Source organism: Ixodes scapularis, unplaced genomic scaffold (genome assembly GCF_016920785.2).
Source record: "Ixodes scapularis isolate PalLabHiFi unplaced genomic scaffold, ASM1692078v2 PGA_scaffold9__187_contigs__length_104089568, whole genome shotgun sequence".
NCBI classification, from domain to species: domain Eukaryota; kingdom Metazoa; phylum Arthropoda; class Arachnida; order Ixodida; family Ixodidae; genus Ixodes; species Ixodes scapularis.
The window spans coordinates 49259345-49281641 of NW_024609884.1; the positions used below are offsets into that span (position 1 = coordinate 49259345).

At 46.2% G+C, this 22297-nt stretch overlaps 1 protein-coding gene across 2 annotated transcripts in view; it reads left to right on the forward strand.

Annotated features, from left to right (window-relative positions):
- The window catches only part of LOC8030719 (CD109 antigen), a 190262-nt gene that overhangs the window by 136820 nt on the left and 31145 nt on the right, over window positions 1–22297 (forward strand). For both annotated transcript variants that reach the window (XM_042287153.1, XM_040206679.3), the window contains exons 2-11: window positions 6646–6765; window positions 12288–12468; window positions 16293–16461; window positions 16593–16715; window positions 17641–17714; window positions 17813–17852; window positions 17981–18065; window positions 19900–20020; window positions 20780–21004; window positions 21816–22064. In XM_042287153.1, the coding sequence (XP_042143087.1) occupies window positions 6653–6765; window positions 12288–12468; window positions 16293–16461; window positions 16593–16715; window positions 17641–17714; window positions 17813–17852; window positions 17981–18065; window positions 19900–20020; window positions 20780–21004; window positions 21816–22064 (1380 nt within the window). In that variant the 5' untranslated portion in view covers window positions 6646–6652. The remainder of the gene's footprint in view (window positions 1–6645; window positions 6766–12287; window positions 12469–16292; window positions 16462–16592; window positions 16716–17640; window positions 17715–17812; window positions 17853–17980; window positions 18066–19899; window positions 20021–20779; window positions 21005–21815; window positions 22065–22297) is intronic.

The window sequence follows — 22297 nt, forward strand, 5'->3', positions numbered from 1 at the left end:
TGACGATGTGGATGCCGGTGGCGTCATCAGCGACGATGACGTCATCGGGGAGGTCACGTGACCTCTGCGAGGGGGTCACGTGACCCTGGGGGAGGGGTCACGTGACCTTGGGGGCCGCGTGACCTTGGGATGACCTTGGGGGTCGCGTGACCTTGGTTACGCCGACGCCGACGGCGACGCCAACGGCGACGCCGACGCCGCTTAAGCCGGGAACGGGCCCCTAAGAGCTGCGCTCTAAAAAAAGAGTAGGGGGTTCCAAGTTGCCATCCCATCTGACTTCTTACAAAAAGAAAAAGAAGAAAACCACACATTCTTCTACTGACATGAATGAAAACGGCACCATCAGCACTACCTATGACCAAAATCAGTATCAAGAAAAAGAAGAAAAAAACGAGTAGGGGGTTCTGAGTTGCCATCCCATCTGTCTTCTTACAAAAAGAAAAAAGAAGAAAACCGCACATTCTTCTACTACAGTGTTCTAGAGGGTGTAGTGGCAAGAGCGGCGCCCGCTTACAATGGGCCGCGTGACGACGGTCAACGTAGATGCCGCGAGTGGCGCGGGAGTTCTGTGCCCTAGGAGAATTTGTGGCAGATGGCAGATGTGCGATGAGCGAAGAAGACGACGAGCTGAGGCGGTACGCTTCGCCCGAATGTCAGTCAGAAAACGTTTAATGCCATAGAAGAAGAGAAGTAATGAAAAAAAAAAGGGAAGAAAAGGGGGAAGGGGGTATGAGGGAGTGCGCCGGTGATATCAAGATCTGGACGCTGGCACTAAGGAAAGGTAACTAAATCTAAATGAATATGTCCAGCTTGGCCTCATAGATAAAATCCAGGAGACCTTTCAAGACTCTTCGTCTGTCACTCTCGGAGCCTGGTGGATGTGTCCACCCCTCCATAGATGCGATGTCTGTTGGTCGATGTCTTGCCCTTAGGTCTTTGTACTCTGGACACTCCCACACCAAGTGAAAAATGTCTGCCTTCACGCCCATATTGCACTTGGAGCAAGTTCCGGATCTTTTTCCTTGGCTCCAAGATGCGATGTGCGCTGGTGTTAGTGCGGTGTCCGTCCTCACTCGAGTCAGGAGAACTCTCGCCCGTCTTCCGAAACCCGTGCAAGGGAGCGGATCTGGGTTTTCGGGGAGCTTCTCTTCGAGTTTTGCTAGATAGTCTTCTCTGATCTTGGCCCGAACCTCGCCTGGATCATATTCTTGTGGTTCCCAGTTGGCCTGTGCCCGATCGCGAGCGTGGCCGTACCCGTGGTCATGTTGTGATGCAGGTATGTCGTCCGAACCGCGGGGAAGATAAGCGACGCGCGGGCCAGGCGATGTACCTGTTCGTTGCCGGGTATGCCCGCGTGACCGGGAACCCATGCAATTCTTGTGGTGGTGCCTCTTGAAGCTAGTTGAGAAGCAAGTTTTTTTATCGAGCGGACTATCCGGCTTGGACTGTTCCTTATTCTACATTCCTTCACCGCCTCTTGCGAATCTGTAAATATCCGGAGATTCGTTGTTAGCGGGTCGGGGAGTGCGAGGACCGTCTCGAGGGCGAGGCGGATTGCTGTGAGTTCTCCTCCTTTGGTCGAGGCGCCTTCGGGGAGCTGCTTGGTAGCGCTGATTTGTAGGGCAGGGATGGCTGCAGCTGCCGTCTTCAGGGTGACGGGGCCGTCTAGCGATGCGGTATCCGTGTAGGCAGCCATGATGCAACTCGGATCCCATGCTTCTACCATCTTAGTGTGCGCCTTGGCTTTACGTGTTAGCTGCTTGGTGTCCCCCTTGCGTGCACTAGGCTTGTTGTCGGTGATCTCCGCAAGGTCTTCCCATGGTGGAAGTTGCTCGGGTAGTTCTGGGAGGTTCTCCGTGGGTCTGTGGAGGAGCTTCATAATCTCTCTGCCTGGTCCAGTAAGTTTGAGGCGCTCACTGTGGGCAACCGTGCGGGCCGTCACTACGTCATGGAGTTTGTTGATACCGGCTTGTTCCCGCAGTTTGCCGAGGGGGGTAAACTTAGGAAGGCCGGTAATTACACGCATTGCTTGATTGTTTAAGGTTTCTTGTTTCTGCCACTGTCCCTTGTTGAGCCAGTAGTGGCGGGCTCCGTAGACTACGCGCGAGACTACGAGGGCTTTGACCATCCGTTTGGCAACGTTTTCAGTCGCGCCTCCTCTTGCGCTGCATGTACGCCTGATTGCGTTGAGCGCGGAGTTGCAGTACATATACGCCCGAATGTAGCACCGTAGCACTTTTCTTTGTGGTGTAGTGGCGGGGAGTCTTCCTGGTTCCGTTGCCGTCTCGGCCATAAATGCAAGGAAAAAGACGGACGCACACACTGCTTCGCGCCGGGATGCAAGTCGGGCATACCCGGTCAACAAGGGCAGCCACCAGCGATCGTAAGCTGTCGCTGTTTCGTGCGCCAAAGGAGGAGTCGAGCAGACTACAGTGGGAAAAACCCTTAATCGAGACGATAAACGCCTCGCCGAGACATCAGCGGTGTGCGAGAGACATTTTGAACCGCGCCTTATCCTTCGGGACTATGTGCACATCGTCCATGGCGAAGAGGTTCGGATTCTATGCCGCAATATATTATGACTATTTTGTAGTTTTTTTTTTGCGTACTATGTTGCTGAATATCTGTCATGTACTTGCTGTATATGTCGATGAAGTGCATTACCACTTTTGTGAATTCATGAAGCAGTAAGTTGAGAATAAATTTTTTTTTTTCATATTAGGGGTTGTTGAAGTTTGTGTTCATATCGTATTTTAATCCTTCATGTACTCCCAATCGAGGTATTTTTTCTTCATAGACTGCCTTCCACAAAAAACAATTTGTTGTGTTCGCCAGTTGCAGTTGCACCTTGACCGTTCCCAAACGCGGTCCGCCTTGCACCTTACACAATCTGCAACACGAACAAAAAACAATACACCAGTTTATTGTTCCTCTCACAATTAAAAAATTGAGAGATTTATTGAGATTTATTTGTCTATTTTTCCTTGTTATGTCAGTATCGCGTGGTTTCTTTCGCAGCTATTAAGCGTACTGCCCAAGTGATAGCGTTGCTGAACGACCCGTCAGTACTGGGAAGGGGGGGGGGGGGTCAATAATCAAATGATCTCCATCAAAAACACGCGAATAATAAAAGGAGAGGATAGCACACATTCTAGAGGTATTAGCGCAAAGGAAAACCTTAAATATTTCACATTAGCACTTGTTCTGCGTCGCGAAAAGCTCCAGTCGAACCAGAGTAGTACACACAGCTAGCAGCGCCGACGACGAAGCTGACAGGAGGGAGACAAGGCCATGTCCGCTGGGCTCTAGACATGAAGCACATGTGTCGCCGGTGCTTCGTTCTTCTTTATTCAAGCTTCTTGCCACAGTTCCTAGGGCATAGAACAGCAGCGCTACGGTGTGGTCTACGCGCAAAATCTTCACGCGGTGGCCGCCGCTCTTGCCACTAGAACCCTCTAGAACACTGTACTTCTACTGACATGAATGAAAACGGCACCATCAGCGCTACCTATGACCAAAATCAGTATCAAGAAAAAGAAAACAAAAAAAAGAGTAGGGGTTCTGAGTTGTCATCCCATCTGTCTTGTTAAAAAAAAAGAAAAAGAAGAAAACCACACATTCTTCTACTGACATGAATGAAAACGGCACCATCAGCACTACCTATGACCAAAATCAGTATCATCAGCACCACCCGAGCTTCGCCCCAATCAACATCATTCACCACGTGGAGATGCGGTAATTTTTAACTCCTTCTACCTCGTTCTCGGGTGAAGTAGCGAGGGCGCCTCCAGCGGGGGTTCAGGGAAGAATCTTGTTACCGCTCTGTGGCGGATTTAAACGTTGCCGCCTCATTTGAATTCAACGGTCATGTCATCGTCCGGTGCAAGATGTCTACAGCCCCTTCTGCCTTTCTATCGAATTTGCGGCACCCGCAATGATTGGAGATTCCGTCGCTACGATGGGCACTTCAGTTATACACTTTTCTGTGAGGGCTTGAACGTCGACGGCGAGAAGAAGCACGCGTTTTTGTGCATGAGCCACACTTCAGCAACGGTGGCACAGGATCGGTGCAAGGTAACGCTGCGTATTAATCGCGTGTCGTTTCTTGGCGTACCTCTGGAGACACTTGATATAAGCAGGTACGTTGGTCTGACATGCAATTATTTCTGTGTCGGGGGCTTGGATAGTCTTGACGGCTTCAGTGTCGCCATTCACGTAGCGGAGAAGGTACCGAAGGACGAGTTACTGCGCTCTGTCGCCGAAGGCCACAACAGCATCCATGACGTGGCCACCACGAAAATACTGGCGCATAACCTGATGATAAGCGGAAACTGCGAAGATGCCATCGTGGATTCCCTGACGGTGTCCCTCAACTGCCCTTTGAGTAAAACAAGACTCCAAGTTCCGTGCCGCGGCGTGGACTGTCGTCATGTCCAGTGCTTCGATGCTCTGGCGTGCTGAACGAGAGCACTCTTCGTCCCTTCTGGCGCTGTCCGGTGTGTGACCAGAGCGTAAAGGTGAAAGGGTTACGCATAGATCTGTTCACGCTGGAGATGCTGGACGCTTTGCCAGAGACATCTAGCCTGGTGAAAATATCTGCAGAAGTAAAATGGATTCCATTCGAACCCGCACTTAAGGTAGCAAGTACGGGTTCGCCGATGCTCGTCGACGGAAGATGCGTGATTGACTTAACGGGAGATACCTCATCTGACGAAGAAGCCTGATGTTATATGAAACATAAATCTGATAATTGTATGTTTGATTGGAATGAATAGAGTGGAAGTAGGCAACGTATGAAGTTATTTGTACACCACGTTATGGATCTGGTTCAGAGAGTTGGCTTATAGACGCTTTGCAGCAGCTGTGCATAGGCGCCGCCATAACTGACCTTCAGTTTTTGTTCCCCCATATTACGTTTACTTCACTTCATTATTACCATAGCAGGCCAGGTTATTGTCATCTTAGATTTTATTCTGTCTTGCTCCCCAGCATTGGTCTTTGCGAAGGCTCGTCCACACTAATTTCAGTGGCTCGGTATCTCGGTAAAACTAGAGAAGGTCAGCAATGGCGACTGTATTCTGGCGCGTGTGCAAAGCGTCTATAGGTCAGAATTTCGAATGCACGCACCCTGGTAATCGCCTGCAGGCCCCGACATGGGGCGAACTAAAACGTTTGACGGGGAAATTTTTGTCTGAGGATCTGAGTATCCACGTAAGAAATATTATAGATATTAACGCTAGGGTAGCCCAGCAGGTTCTTGATATTAGCACGCAAATTAGATTTCACTTCGGAGCAGTGTAATGTTCCAAGAAGATTGATTAACAGATGGCGAATATGTTGCTCAGGAAGTGAAATTTTGTTTTCGAATTCCTACGAGTATAATCATACCGTGCTTTCCATTGAGGCTACTGTCTCAGCCGGAGGATCCCAGAGGAAGGCTTAAAAATGGGGTTGATATCTAGAAAAAAAATAGTAATATTTATGAAAGAAAGAGCCACGCGTGGAATTTTGTCTTAGAACAATGTCTTTTTTTTTTTTTTTTTTCTACAGTAACCACATTTGGGTTTTAACCTGTAGGTGCAGTAAATAGCTCCGTTTTGCGAAAACAGCGTGGAATGATTTTTTTTGTCTATCGACTTTCATCTGATTTTCGGCTGATTTTTTGCTCCCCTGTTTTTCACATGGTGCGTTTCTGGTCGAGATTTTCTGTTTCGTGTTGCAAAAAACACGTGGGCTCTTTGCTCAAAATACCACTTATTTTTTGTCGCATGAGCGTCGTTGCAACCAAAAATCGCCAGCAGAATCTCACCGCGTGAAACGGGAGGAAGCACTACGGGAAAGCGCACTATACTCCGTTTCACCCTCAGTGAGAGCGCAGCGGACGCTAGGAGCCATTTCAGCCAATCCAGCATTGAGAGTGTGTCATGTGACCTTGAGGTCCCTGTGTCCCTCTGCCCAACCGGCAGGTCACGCGATTTTCTCCCGGCGCTGGATCGGCTGGGATGGCTCGTGGCGTCCACTGCGCTCGGACATAAGGTAGAACGTAATATAACAAAAAACTCAAAAACAAAAAGAAAGTTTTTAAATGTTTTGTCTATTTTAGGAACATGAACTGTTGTTTTGTGTCCAGAGTACACTGAGCTTTTAGAAGAACCCTCCAACAATTCTTAATATCTTCCGTCTTACCTTTTTTTTTTTCTTTTTTTTTTTTTTTTTTTTTTTTTAAAGACTGAATTTTGAACGAAATGGCTCAATTTACTTTGAGTGTGTTCTGAATTATAGTGCGAGCTTGCTTTTCTGATCTTGGTGAAACTGCAAGCTCAAAATCTCTTCTCATTTCGTGCTTTCTGAGGGAAATCGTAATCTGTTCTAGAGAATTATTATCTACCTAGTAATCTATAATGCAGTTCAACTGCAAATAATAATAATAATAATAATAATAATGATTTCAAGTGTTTTGTTTGGATACCCGGTCATAAAGTCGAGCACTGGTTAGCGTCTTTACTCACAGGCTGGGAGCATTTGTTACTGCCAGGAAAGACATTCAAACAGTAAAGTCTAATTCTACAGTTGTTATATATGTTGAGGGACTTGCGCAGGACACTTGCGTACACGTCTGACATCCCCTCTTGCTCTTCCTCGCAGGGCGGCCATGCCGGCGGTGGTGGCGTTGCTGGTGGTGGGGCTGCTGTCGCTGTCATCTGCACAGTACGCTGGCTACACGGACAACAGGATAGACAGCGGGCCCATTCACCACCAGCAGCCGTGAGTGACCGCAAACTCATGTGGATGTAAAAGGGAGATGGTGCCTGGTGTCCCCCCCCCCCCCCCTTTTTTTTTTTTTTTTTTTTGTTCAGGTTTAGTTATGTCAAGCAGAGCCAGTTGAATCTTTACGTGTAAGAGGGTGGTGAGTGGACGTTTTGCAAACGGGGGGGGGGGGGGGGGGGGGGGGGGGGTAAATAAATGTCTAGCTCTATGATGTGGATTCTTTTCCAGTCCAGATGTAGGTGACTATTTTCGTGACCTGTAAAAGTAAAAGAAAAAAAAATTGTAACTTACAAGGCTGTTTTCGAGACCGAGAGCTTTATTATTTAATTGTCACAGTCTTGCATATATACGCATTTAATTCTGGAATTGGCTAGAGTTGTACGAAAATACAGTTAGAGCGCGTGCTCAGCCAAGCTGCATGGTGGAAGTTAGTCGTTTATTACATGTATGATCTATGTTGGTTCTGTAGAAACATTGAATCCACTTCTGCTTCGGCCAGAATAGTGGCTTACAGTAATCTAAAAAAAGCAAAAAAGAAATTACTTGAGGCTAGTGTAAAAAAAAAAAGAAAAAAAAGAAAGAAATCGAAGTTAAGGGGAATGTCTTCTAGGGTGTTGACATAAGGATTGAGTAAAATAAATGCACTAGCTGAGTTTGAGATGTTCACGTTCCCGTGCCCCTTCCAGTCTGGGCTACTTTTACGTATGGCCCTTCGTTTTTTTTTGGTGAAACCCGACACTTCCTTATATTCACACCCCGAACACGTGTTTTGAAAATAGAGTTGAACCCGATCTTCCCCCGAATTCGGAACGAAAATTTTAACATTTTTTTCGTTTTTTTCGCGTTGTAGAAATGTGGAGCTCAATAATGAAACGTGTTGAAAGCGCGTATGACAGAGGCAATGCAAAAGATATTCGAGTGATACTTTCTGAGATAAAAAAAAAAAAAAAAAGAAAGAGTTTTCTCGAAGGCAATTCTGATAAGAGACTGCTACCCTAGACTACCAAATGCCGCTCGCTGACGTTGCTGTGTGTTGCAAACGGAAGCTTTTTGAGAAAACATTATCAGTTAAGATATGTCTGAAGACTGCACAGGTCTACTATCGGGACAGACACGATGCGCATGCAGATTGTGTATGTCAACAAAAATTTGCCAGATATTAAAATGACCACATTGATTACTGGTTTGTGTGAATAAAACATTCCATGTGTTAGCGCCCTCGCAAAAGAAGACGACTGACCCCAAGCTCGCGCCACCTCCCGCGTGGCGCACCGTTCTTTTTGCTGGGCAGGCGTACCCGCCAGACGTGATTAAACGCTCCCTTTTAAACCTTCACTGGTCCCCCTTTTCCCATGTCGAGGCTCTAACATCTCAGAAGTGGGATAGACCAAGCGTGATCCAGTGGCCACGACCGAGCGCAAGTCGACTTCTGTGACCACAAATCGTCACAGCAGCGGCACCGACCAGCACCTCGACATGGACGAGGAAGGGCTTCGGCGGAGCGAGCGGAACCGAATACGGCAGACTGCGGCGGCGGGCCCTCTCCGACTTCCAGCAACCGTTACGACTGGAACAGGGAGCACGAGCCTTGGCGGTAGCGACGACGCAACCACGAGCCAAGATGGCGTGGCAGGTCAAGATTCGGAACGCTCCGACACCGACACCGTGGGGCAACGAATACCGCTGGCAGGCCCAGCAAACGTTCCACCAACAATCCAGACTGGGTTGTATGGACCGACAGGTGATCTGTCTGGGCTTCAGACTATTGTACAAGAGGCTGTACAAGCTGCTGTGCGAGGAGCGGTTGCGGGCATGGCTGATCTGCTTCGTCCCGCAACCCAGCACACGCGCGACCCAAGACCACCTGCAGAGTCCGGTAAGCTGGTGCCAGTGTTCAACCCCGTCACGAATCCGGTGCAGACAGTTGAACATTGGATACGGAAAGTTGACGAACTATCGGCGATATACTCGTGGACCCAGATACAGACTGCGTGTTTTGCACTAACGAAGCTAGAAGGAATCGCCAAAACGTGGTACGACGGCCTCGTCAGCGTCCAGCGTTCGTGGCTTGAATGGAAGCTGGAGCTGAAAAAGGCTTTTCCACCCGTTGTAAACCTACAGCGCCGACATCAGGAAATGGAAGCGAGGCGAAAACTGCCGAACGAAGCCGTCGAACAGTATTTCCATGAGAAGCTCAGCCTGGCGCGTCTTTGTCAACTCCCGGAAGATCAGATTGTGGACTATGTTATTACAGGCATCAGTGACGGAGCGCTCGTTCGGAGCCTGAGCGTTGTCAAGTTTTCTATTCCGGAGGATCTGCTGGAGTGCCTCAAACGTTTGGACGACCGACTCACCGCCGTCGGGGAAGCGTCCCACCGATCCGATGCGGCAACCGGTTCAAGGGCAGGAAAGAACAGTTCACCCAGCGACCCAAATGCCCACAGACTCCCGAAACGAAAACCGCCATTCAACTCTAATGGTGAACCGCGATGTTTCAACTGTGACGAATACGGACATATGTATGTAAACTGCAGTAAACCCAATAAGCGAGAACACTGTAGCGAATGTCACCGAACAGGACATAAAACAGCTGACTGCAGATCAAGCGGCAGAGGAAGTGTGTCGGTAGAAAATCATCATATCGAAAACAAAGAAAAAGTAAATGCACAAAACGAGAAGTATTTTCAAGACGCTCTCGTAGACGGGAAGCTTGTCCGAGCTTATGTTGACCTTGGAAGTCAGTGCGTTACGCTGCGCAAGGTGGATGCCAATGATTTGGGAATCAACTATAACAAGCCTCCCCGAGGATGTAAGATTGGAGGCTATGGTTTTGGTCAGGTCCTACCGTGCGGAATCACGGAAGCAAGTGTCACCGTAGACCAGGCGACAGCCCGTGTTCCAATCTACGTTGTTCCAAATGAAGCGCAAGCGATTCCTCTTCTTGTTGGACAGCCGTTTACAGAGCAACCGCATGTTACCATCGTGCGAAGAAGGAACACGCTTCGCATTTTCGAGGAACAAGGCAGTTCTACTGATGATGATGAACGGCTCCGACAGATTCAAATCCCTGATCTTCCACCACGCTCCCTAGTGTCATGGGCCAAGGAGTCTGTCGTGATTCCACCGAACTACGTGGGGATCATTCATCCAACGATCAATGAGTCTGCGGCAGGACACGTCTTTGTTGAGGCACAGTTGCAGATGCAAGAAGGCAAGGAACACTGTTTGCCTGCTTGTGCAATCAACGTCACAGAAGATGGCGATAAGGTTTTGCCTGTATTGAACATGTCCAGTTCCAACGTCAATATTACTAAAGGCGATGTAGCAGCCAGTGGCTCCTGGTGTTCAGAAATATCTGAAACCGTCATCAAACGAAGGACGACGGATCTCCTGGAACCGACGAAAGCGGAAGATGTATGAACAGGACCTCAGCTTTGTCCTGACCTGTCGAGGAGATACCGCCTTACAACAGAGGACGGTCCTATCGTGCGAGCGCCTTTCAAGACGCGGCCAGTTAAGGAATGCTACTGCTACAACTGCGCAGGCCAAGGCCAATTTGGTCACCATTGCCACATGAAGATGAGGGGCAATCCAGGTACGGCTTACATCATATCTTACGACGACCCTCACGAGTCTCAACATCAGAGTAGACAGTCAGAAGGAAATTGGCGAGCACCACCGAACAAGCAGAAAGGAGGCAAGGGCAGCCGCAAACCGGTGCACATCAAGTGAGGACACTTGAATTTCAGGATGGCCGAATGTTAGCGCCCTCGCAAAAGAAGACGACTGACCCCAAGCTCGCGCCACCACCCGCGTGGCGCACCGTTCTTTTTGCTGGGCAGGCGTACCCGCCAGACGTGATTAAATGCTCCCTTTTAAACCTTCACTGGTCCCCCGTTTCCCATGTCGAGGCTCTAACACATGTACTAAAACCGATGAATACTTTTATTGTCAAATATAGTTCTTGTAATTTTATACATAACCCGAAAATCCCGAATTTAGTTTTTAGAAAAACCCGATTTCACCCTATTGCAAGCTTAAAAAATGACGCCTAATTTTTACTTCCCCCCCCCCCTCCTCCCTCCCTCCCTCCCTAAAACCTGCAACTGCGCACTGCGGGAAAGCAATACTCGCGAGCTCCGCTGGTACTGCTTCCCCGCAGTGCACAGGTGCTCGGTGAGAAGCGCACTCAACGGGGCTAACTCGCCGCGATTATGCAAGAGTATATGTTAGGCGCCGATGTCTTGACAGCCTGCGTTCATCACTCGTAATTTTTTTTTTTCTTCAAATTTGAAATGGAAGAAGGAATATTTGCATATAGGGAGCATATTTATAAATCCCCTCGATTAGGATAGCTGCTACAAATTTGTTATTTACATGCCAGAGTTCATACATATAGTAGTTATATTGAAGTGAACTAAGCTTTGAAATGGACAAAGGGAAGGTTGAAAGCAGTGTTCACGAGTTAAGATGAATTTTCGTTTTAAACATGGTGCACGGTAGTGGTGCGAAACTGGTCGTATTATATTCGAAAATATTCGGTCAGAACACTATTCACTTCGAATTCGCTTCGGATTCAAAACCCGCTATTTGCAAATGGCTGCCGTAAAATCCGGTATGAACGCCCTCCCCCGCGAGATCGCCCATCCCGTTTTTCTGGCTGAATATCCATAACTTAAAAATTCCAAAACATCGCTCCTCCTCGCCGATTCCCGTCAGACGTCACGCAATATCCGACTTGAATCAGATCAGCCGCGCGATCTGCGGGACGGGTACATGAGAGAAGCGAGTTCGTAGCGGGTTCCCGCGTTCTTCTCCGCGATCTGTGTGCGCAATATCGGTTCTTGTGAAATGCGAGTTCGTAGCGGATTCCCGTGTTTTTTGTCCGCGATTTACGTGCGCGATAGTCTATTCCCGTGGTATGCAAGTTTGCAGCAGGTTTCCGCTTGTTTATAGCACCCTGAAATGCGAATCTGCTTAATCCGCAATCTGCAGTGTCCTTTCCTATGACACAAGAGTTTGTTGTGAATTCCCGCGTGTTTGTGTTTGTCGCGTCGTGAAATGCGAATTTGCGGTGTCCGTGTCGGCGCTCTGCAGTATCAGTTCCTTCAGGTGGTTCCTAGCCATTGCCTCCGTGTTTATCATTAAGTTTTGATAAAGTTTTGCAGTCTCATCTTGAAAGATAACCTACCTCATGTTTTTCACCATTTATCTCTTTAATCTTTAATGAACACTACCCTGAAATCCCCTATAAGGGCACCCTTACAAGGGATTTTAGGGTAGTGTTTATTATTTGAATACACCTATACAAGGCATTGGCAAGGACATAGTTGCTTGTAATTGGTCCCTTCTAAAGAGTTTGTTCGCTGAATTACCTAAATTTACTCAACTAGAAACATAAATAAAAAACACATTTTTTGAATGAGCAACGTGACAGTCTGTTTGAAACACTTCTGGGATTTCGGCTGCGCGGATGCGCCGTGGAGTGCCTGGTGAGAAGCTGGAATGGCACTTTGCAGGACACACCTAATCGTGGCCTCTCGGCTGGTGCGACCGGGCCAGACGTACCAAGTGGTGGTGACGATGCTGCAGATTCAGGAGCCCGTCACGGTGCTGGCGTCCATCCAGCGCAATGGCGTCGAGGTCACTCAGAACGTCCGCGAGTGCAAGGCCCCTGTCCCTGAAGTCATCCTTCTCAAGGTCAATTTACCCTCTTGGGTGACAATTCAATATGTCTGTTCCCGGCTCCGGCCAAGTAAATGGCGTAAAGTGTTAATACAGGGAACTCTGCAGTGGGAGTCTCCCGCTCCCAGTTATTCTTTTGTAGACTGTCACATATTTTTGTTGCACTGTGAGGAAAGCATAAAGAACAGGTGATTGGACATCCAGATATTAAACCATCATGTATTGTTAAGTATTGTTTGTATACGGTATAACACAATTGCTTGCAGGGCGGCATGAGGTTCAGATATAGTAAACACATTGACCTACTACCATTGTTTTTGTTATCAGGCAAGCAGTGTCCTAAGCAGACTGTCTGGCTGATGCATTTGTGCTTTTCATTTCATTTTTCCTTCTTATGGGTTTTAGGTGTTTTTTTTCCTACTTGCTGATGACGTGCTACAACTGGTGATCTTGCAATAATGTAACGGCTGTTGTTGGAGTGTTATTTTCTTTTAAATAATGCAATTGGAAGGGTGGATTCTTCATTTCAGTTTTGGACAAGACTTATACCAGGGTTGATAGATAAGCTTTGCCTCCTAGGCTGTAACCTTTTTTATTCAGTGATGGAATTGAAAGATCTTACGTTAGAATGAAAGTTTGGAATCTCCACTTTCCCAGGAACAGGCAACATATAGTCTCCACCTGTGGCGATGCACTTCCGCTGCCGGTGCACTAGTTCCTGCGTGCCATCGTAGAACAATGAAGGCGGCTGTTGACGACACCAACGGTGGACTTCATCGGTAACCTCGTCGTCGGTCGCAAACCATGTACCCTTCAGACGTTCTTTTATCTTGGAAAAGAGCCAAACATCTGATTACGCGAGGTCCGGGCTGTAAGGTGAATGAGGCAAAACATGTTAAAACTGCAGCTCCTCCAGCACGGCATTAGCGTCGTCAACAGCCGCCCTCATTCTTCAACGACGGCATGCAGAGACTAGCGCACCAGTAACGGAAGTGCATCGCCATCGCCTCTGGTGGGGACTTTAACTTGAAAAGTTATGCGCTCCCGGGAAAGAGGAGATTCCAAAATTTCATTTAAATGTAACATCTTGCAAGTCAGTGTTGTGATTGCTGCGCCAAACTGCGCCAAGGGGCTAACCCTGCTACATTTTGACTAAATATGGGTAATCTGCGCCAAGCCTGCGCCAAAGGACCAATTTTGGTCGCCTTTGAAAACCGAAACTAAACTTAGTTCCGTAATTGAGCACACATGAGCTAGGTGACGCAAGCGGCCGCCCGACACAAACCACCCTGCATCAAGCGTTCATCCGGTCTTGCATGGTTTTTCCCGCAGTCTCTCGTCTCGCGTCTTTTTTAAAAAAATGTTTCAACGATCGACGCAGGCGTTTGCGGACGCTCCGACGCTAGCGTGCTGGGTACCAGCCATTCCGTCATGCTGTAAAACGAAACCATGTTTTTGCGCGGCAAGAGTTTATGAGCTGAAGCACTCGCTCCTGAAAGCAACGGCCATGGCTTAACTATATTTGGTCCCTGCCTGCCAGTCATCGTGGTCGCGCGACGTCGGGTGTTGCCGTCCCCACGTCGCTGCAGATGTGGCTCTTTCTAAACTGAAATGTAAGGACTGCTGCATGTTCATCAACATTCCTCTTGTTTAATACGCTACAAAAATCCCTCTAGCTCAAAGACTGCTGTGTCAAAGTATTGATTACCTAGGTTTCTCTCGGTAGGCTTTCTTTCGAGACGGTACGTGAAAATTCTGCCGCGAAAGAAGGTTGGTAAAGAGAAGTGAGCTATAGCAAATAAGGCAATGTCTGCACGCGGAACCCCCAAAGCGCGCTTGTTTGTCTCGAGTTTAGTCGCTGCACAAAGCGCTCCAAGAACTTTTTGACCCTGGCTCGCGATGTCTTTCATCGATGCGCTTAGGTTCCTTTTTTTTTTTGTGTGTGTGTGTAGCTTGTACCTGGCCTGCCGGCCTGGAAAGCCCGTGCCGCTGGCCTGTTTTTTGTCGTATGCTTGACGGTTACATTTTGCTTACAATTTTTGGAACCAGTTGGCGACGGAGCGGAGTGGCATGGTTTCGATCGAACAGCCATCTCCGCTGGCGCGCCAATTTCGCATTGCACGGCAGTAGTTACGTGTTTCAACAGTCTAAGACTGCTTCCATTTATTATATTACTAGTCAACCTAATGCTGTAATATTTACTAAAAAGCATGCCATTTTCAAATAAATTTTAATATGTGCAGTTTGTTTCTTATTTACCTATAGCGGGTATACCGTATTTACTCGCACAATGAACGCACCCCCCAAGTCGGCTCTCAAAATTTGGACTTTCTTTTTACTCGCGTATTAAACGCACCCCCAACTCGGACGTCAAAATTTTGACCCCGTCCCCCCACGCGCGCGAAATGAACGCACTTTTTCTCTCCTGGTGCAGTGGGTCGCGAATGCATGGGTTGCGTGGGCGAACAAAAACGCCTTGCAAAAGGCGTTAAAAAAATTCGAAAAGATCCAACGGAAGCAAGAAAAAAAAACAACATGGAGAGGAGCTCTTTTTTTTTTTTTATCACAGCGCAGTCTGGACTTAGGGGTCGCGCGCCGCGCGCAAGGAGGTAAGAAAGAGAAGCGGAGAAGCCCTCTAAGCAAAAGAGACAGCTTGTGAAAGGCGGCAAAAAAAACAAAAAACACGGAATTAAGAGAAAAACAAAACAAAGAGGAGTTTTTTTTTTTTTTTATTTTGCACAGCGCAGTTTGGTAACGGGGCGGGGGGTCGCCCGTCGCGCGCCGCATAAGGAGATAAGAAAGATAAGCGGAGGAGCCCTCGCCTAAGCAAATGAAACAGCTTGCGAAAGGCGGCAAAAAAAAAAAAAGAAAACAAAAAGGAGCTCTTTTTTTTTCTTTTTTTTTTTTTTTTGCACAGCTCAGTTTGGTTACGGGGTCGCGCGCAAAGAGATAAGAAGTTACTTGGATTTTTCAGGATAAAAGGTTTGTTCATTATGCGAGTAAATACGGACGCAAAAATTTTACTTCGCGTAATGGACGCCCCCCCCCCCCCCCCCCCCCCCAACTTTGCATTGATTTTTCGGAAAAAAAAGTGCGTTCATTCTGCGAGTAAATACGGTAGGTATATATGCGTATCATTTAACTGAAGCATTGCAAAATGTGTCATGTCACTGGCATTTCAGTTACATGTAGAAAGACTTCCAGGTGGTCTAACTTGACTATAATTGGTTTATTGGGGCAAGCAAAGTGTCCTCTACTTGAAATGAATATTTTTATATTTCTAAGAATATCTGCTCCAAAAGCCACTTTTGCTGCTCTGAAACACTGTTTTAGTTGCTCCAAAAGCCACTTTTGCTGCTCCAAAACATTGTTTTGGCAGCTCTGAAAGGTGCTCCAAAACGGCTTAGGCCAATCACATCACTGTGCAAGTCCATCACTGAATAAAAAAAGTTACAGCCAAGCAGTCAGAACTTATTGATCGCCCCTCATATTTTAGGTACCGGTATGTACTGCTGAATTGTAAATGTCAAAGTTATTGGCCAAACGTTTTGTTTTCAATTGCAATGGGTCATTTAAAAGGCCACTTGCACAAATGATTATGTTCTTTATTATTGTTTAAAATGAGGAAGAAAGTGAGAACACTTCTGTTTTGTAAAGTGAGCAGTTGTGGAAAATCCAAATGAGAACACAATGTCATACCTCTGCATGGACCACTAACTTCTTGCAGCAGATACTAGTGTAACTGGGAAGCATGTTGGAGTGGGATCCTTCATAATATTATTTAGACATGGGGGTCTTTTAAAACCTGTATTTCATTATTTTCTTCAACTGTCTTACAGGTTCCTCCATCAAGTATTCCTGGAAGCTACAGACTGAGAGTAGAAGGAAACATCAATGGTGTCCTTGGTGGCACCGCTTTCTCCTACGACACGCAACTTGATTTTTCGCAACGCTCAATGACAATATTTATTCAAACAGATCGACCACTGTACATGCAGGATCAAACAGGTAATTGCTTTTTGTCGCTGCTGCTGCTGTTGCTGTTGCGGTTTAAAGGCACCTGTTCCAGTCTTATAACTTACGGAGTAATTAGATCTTTAGCTGGGCGTGTTATTACATGTTGCTTCTTATTGTTACAGTTCAATTTCGTGCACTGCCAATCACGACCGAGCTCAAACCGTTTTCCGACGCCATCGATGTTTACATGTTGAACCCCAACCGAACAATCGTCCGACGTTGGCTTTCCAGACGAACAAATCTAGGCAAGCTTTTCCTATTTCACCTTAGTTATAGATAGGGTGTGTACTTTCTGGTGTTTATTTGTGAGAAAAACCGGCGAATGTTTTTCGGTGTTTATTTATTTTCAAAACACCGGTGTATTTCGGTGTAACGTCTCACGGCTAGGCTAAAATCGGTGATTATTGGTGGAAAAAAAATGTGATTGATCAGAGACAGAGTTTCAATTTTATTCACAGATTTCATACACTTCTTCTTTAGGAAGCATCTATTTCTCACACTAGGTTATTATAGTAAATGCAAGCATACTTCGAGAGGCTTGCATCCGTCATGGCAGCACGTTCCTTGCGGTTCACAACCCGCAACTACGAAAACGCACGCTCCTGTACGACACGGACGTTGGCAGTGTCTTCCAGCAGCCACAGCAACCTCTGAATACATGGCTTGCACCGACATCACTTGGCCAGACACAATCGGGAAAGGGCACGTGAGAGCGTACCCTCCACTGCATTAATTTTTCGAGAAAAGTGGGCCATGGGAGACACAATAGGGGAAAGGCGTGTGAGAGCTTAGCTTCCACTGCGTTCACTAGACGCTTTTGACCCCCAGAAAGGAGGGCAGACTGACGCCACGTGCAAGCCATGTATAAACACTGGAAGGATGCAGGATCCACGAGATAACACGTTTGACGAACCTCTAGGGGGAAAGGGTTTCGCTAGATCGGAAACGGGCAACTACCGGTGTTTTCCGTTTTTAACCAGGGCGAAAATATCCAACCACTGGTGTTTTTTGATTTTAACCGATTTTATATTTTCGCCACCGACGGATGTTTATCGGTGTTTTTCGGTTAAAACCGGAAAATACACACCCTAGTTATAGATTGACAGATTACATTGTTTCTACACTTTGACTGATGGCAAAACATCATCCTTGGGCTTGGGTTCTTAACAGGTGCTGTCAGTTTAGAGTATCCTCTATCCTTACAACCAGCCTTTGGGAAGTGGACAATTCAAGTCATTGCTCAGGTATGTGCCGGGGGTCATTTAATTTTTATTTCTAAGATGAATCTGTGTGTAGTGTGAGTTTCCCTGATGATTGTAAGTAATTCATTTGTTTACTCTAGGGCCAAGTCGAAGAGAAGTCTTTCATTGTGGAGGAATACTGTAAGTGCATTTCCGGCGTTTAGTTAGATGGCAGTGATTGAAGTGTCGGCACTTGAAACACCTAACATAACTTTATTAACCTTTTTTCTTTTAATGGAGACATTATTATTTATTTATTTATTTTGCAGACCAGACAAGATTTGAAGTGAATGTCACACTGCCCTCTTTTTTTATGGCAACCCACGAGTACATTCATGGCTCTGTGGAGGCAAAGTGAGTGAAACCTTATTCAAATCGACTCTTTTTTGCAGAGGTTGGCAGGAATTTGGAGCTTGAAGCCTGGTTTGCATTTGCATTTGCAAATATTGGCATTAATAAGTAAGAAATTGGACAAAGGAAAATGTTATTATTTATTTTATCTGTGATTATATCTTACATAATAATATATTAAAATATATTATTATACACTAAAACCTCGTTATAACAAAGTTGAAGGAGCGATCATAATTATTTCGTAATAGCCATTAGTTTGTTATAGCCACTGTCCATTTCTTTCCACTATTAGCAAGCAAGGGGAATTATGATTGCTTTGTTATATTCATTAGTTTGTTATATCCCATTTTTTTATAACAAAGTTTTACTGTATAAGATTTAAAAAAAAAAAAAAATTTTTTTTCTTTGTTTTATTTTACTTACCCTATTTTGCAGACTCTAGTCCGCACCCGGCGTATAGTCCACACTTGGTGCCTAATCCAGACGTAAAAATTATCATACACAGCACACCTTGACAAATGCACATATTAGCATAGAGTGAAGCTTGTATGGAACATAAATCGACACTAATATGCTTTGTTATTCATAAAATTCTTCACGTCTTATCGCGGTGAACAATCTAGAAAGTAAACAAATCCTTGCATGTCCGCACCTGTAGATAGCCCGCACCGGGTAAAATTTCAACTTTTAAACATGTACAGTAGACTCATTAATTCAAACTCCAGGAAGCTATGGATTTTGTTTGAATTATCAGAAACATAGGCGTAGACTACGGAGGGGCATCTGGGCTCGTGCCCCCAAAGGTGAGATCCGAGATGGGGCAGAGCGCCCCCCAGGGACATGATCCTTACCGAGATGCTGTTTACGTGCCATGTAACGAGCTTCTTGTAGTGGCATGTAAACAAAATAACACACACAGCGACGGACACATGGGGATATACATATGCTCAAAAATGTACACCCTAAAATAAACTACTGATAATTGCCGGTGTAAAAAAAAATTGCGCGGAAAAACCCCCCCCGGGAAAATGGAAAGTCCACGCCGCTGATCAGAAATATATCTAAATAGGATGCACAATAAAGTTAGAATTTGTTATATGAATGGCTACGCACACAATGCAGATATTTGATGATTTCCTCTACACAGGCCTGCTAATCACAAACAGGAATACCACATGTGAAGCATTGGGGAAATGTATAGACCGACACGCTGTTTAGAAACAAACCCGCTTTTGCGTAGAAACCGAATTCGTGTGAAGTGCAGCGTCTACACATGCGCCATGCCGTCGACAGCGCCACCGCAGCTGCGTGACGTCAGTACCGCATGTCGGTCTATAAGATAAGTTTATTCATCCCTTAAAAATGTTGTCTATTGTGGACTGTTTAAACAGCACATGACACTCTGAACAAGATTAAGTTTGTTCATCCTGTAAAACAGTTGTCTTTTGTGGACTATTAGCCCTGTTGAGTGCACTTCTTGCCGAGCACCGGTGCACTGCGGAGAAGCAAAACCCGCAAAAGCGGCTCCGTGGTTATTGCCTCTCCGCTTTGCACTAGTGCCCAGAAAGAAGCGTGTTCAAATAAAAAGTATATAATTACACGATAACGCCATTCGAATTAAGCGGCTTATAAATACACTGAAAACATAACGGGACAATCAAAATTTTTAAGTTTGAATTATTGCGAGCCTACTGTATAGTCTGGAAAATATGGTACATTTCCACATTTTGATTTTTATGTAGCTAAAAAGTATGGACACCACTGTGTTGTTATGTTAGCCGCTAGCAAGCCTCCTTCGTTCTTCCGTGTGCTCATTTTGATTGTTTCCCTTCAGCTTCACAAGCGGTGCCGCTGTAACTGGGAACCTCACATTGCGTGCTACTGTGGAACCAATCAAGCCCACGTACAAGATATACCGCGGAACATCGAGATATATTGAGAAGGTCTACCGTTACGTAAGTCCCCGATTCAACATTCCCTATTGGTTGTACCTACATCATGTGCAAAATTAGGCAAGGAAAGTTTGGTATAGTCCTTGGCATTGCTTTTTTTGGCCGTAGGAGATGGAATCAGAAACCAAAAAACAAATTAATAGAAAAGGTTTGCTATACTAATTACCGTTTTGCAAAAAATATACTATAATTAGGGGTGTGCAAATACCGCTTTGAATCGAATAGCACTGTGTGATTCGTAACCTTCACAGTCGAAAAGAAAGCCACGATAACCGGTTTGCTTAACAGTGTCAAATCTAGCGATGACACTGCTCTATTCAATTAGATTCGGTAGTCACACATCCCTACTACCAATGGCAAAAAGACTGACATCCTGATTCCTGTTTGTAAGAGAAAACTAGCTTTTGGAATACATACGGCTTCTTGGATTAAAGAATACAAATGTTTACATGGATGGTTACATGACTGTGGTGTAGCCAGGATTTCTTTTTTGGGGGGGGAGGGGGGAGGGGGGGGGGTCGGTTGGTCGAAATGCATGTGTATATTATAGTGCCGGCTTGACTTTGGGGAAGGGGCGGCGGCAAATGGCTGAATCCCCATAAGCTCTTACCCTGGCTACGTCACTGTTACGTGGCAAATAGGTTTTTGTACTGAGTGATTGCAATGATGAGCCGTTATGTTGAAGGAAGAATGATTGCAATGATGCATGAATGAACCAAATTTTGAAGCATCCTTGTTCCTTCTCTCTGTGACCACCGACAGTTTGAGGGCGTGCTTGACTTCCACTTCTCACTGCGGGAGCTGGGCCGTCTAGTCTCACGTCTTGACGGGATGAAAGTAGTGGTGACGGCCTACGTCGGCGAGCGCTTCCTCGACCTCATAGAGACTGGCTTCTCCGAGTCGGTCGTCTTCAACTCAAGCCTCCAGCTTCGTTTTCTCGGTTCTTCGCCCCAAGTCTTCCGCCCTGGGATGCCCTTCAAGGCTTACGTAAGGGAACAGCAAGCAACCTTGTGCATCAGTATTCTGCAAGAGCGCATAGCAAATTTGTGTGTGACTTGTTTTTGTAAATTGAATTTTTTTTTTGTAGGCAGATGACCTCGTGTAGACACCAGTGACAAATATTGATTTTCATATGGCTGCTGTTTTACTCTCCAGTTGGGCAGCAATTTCTAGGACCTTTTACTCTAGAACAGTGGTTCTCAAATGGAGGTCTGCAGACCCTTTGGGGTCTGCAAAGGCATTCTAGGGGTCCTTGAAGCCCTGCCTCATCAGTCAAGCCCAGCATTAAAAGTTGTCTTTTTTTCAAATTTAGAAGAAACATTCCAATTTTCGGGTTTGTCATTGAGAAAAGTGTACTTCACACAGCCTTCAGTTATATCCGTTTATTAAACCATTCTAATAATGAACCGCAAACTTTCCCTTCCCCCCCGCTATGAACAGGGTCCTCCACCATCTCTGCTGATCCACAAGGGGTCCGAAGTATCAATGGCTGAGAACCACTGATGTGATCTAGAATATCAAGATGAGCATCAAAAGTTGCACGACTCCAGTGTTCTTTAGACTGTGTTTGAAAAGGGATTCTTAGGAGTTATAAGGAGTTTGGAAAAATCTACAAAATGGGCCACTTGCCCGTTTTGAATCGGGTGACTCTGTGCCTTGCTAGTGACTTCGAACTTTCCACAAAGTTTTTTAAATTATTTCATCCCAAACATTGATCAAATCTTTTTAAAGATATTTTACGTTCTTGCACTTCGAAGTTCAATTTTGCCGTATTCCGCTTGCTCGCATCTCATTCCAGGTGAGCGTCGCATACAGCGACGGTTCTCCACTGCCTGCGGAATACTTCAGGAACAAGCGGGTGGAAGACATGCTGCGGGTGACCCAGTCGGTGACCTACGTGAGTGGTGGTGCAGGAGGCGGTCAGATGCTGAACCCGGTGCCCACACCCGTCTCGGGGTCCCTCGGCATTTGGGAGGTAGTCCTGGAATCTACGCCGTCTTCGAGTGACTCCTCTTCGGTTAACGCTGTTAGGGCCATCAGGCTCGAGGTGAGGAGCTCTCCTATATCGGCGGTCACCTTTTGACATTATCTCTTAACATTTTCTGACCTGTCAAAACGTCTAAAGACGCTTTGAAGCGTCCAGACCTTGCAGAGTTTGGTAAAATTGTCATTGATAGTTTTTGCCCGAGTTTGCACAACTGTGTGATCACTTTAGGATTGCATCGTAAAATGAGCATCTCTTTCGAATCGGTGACAGAGATTCACGGGTTAAGAAAAGCA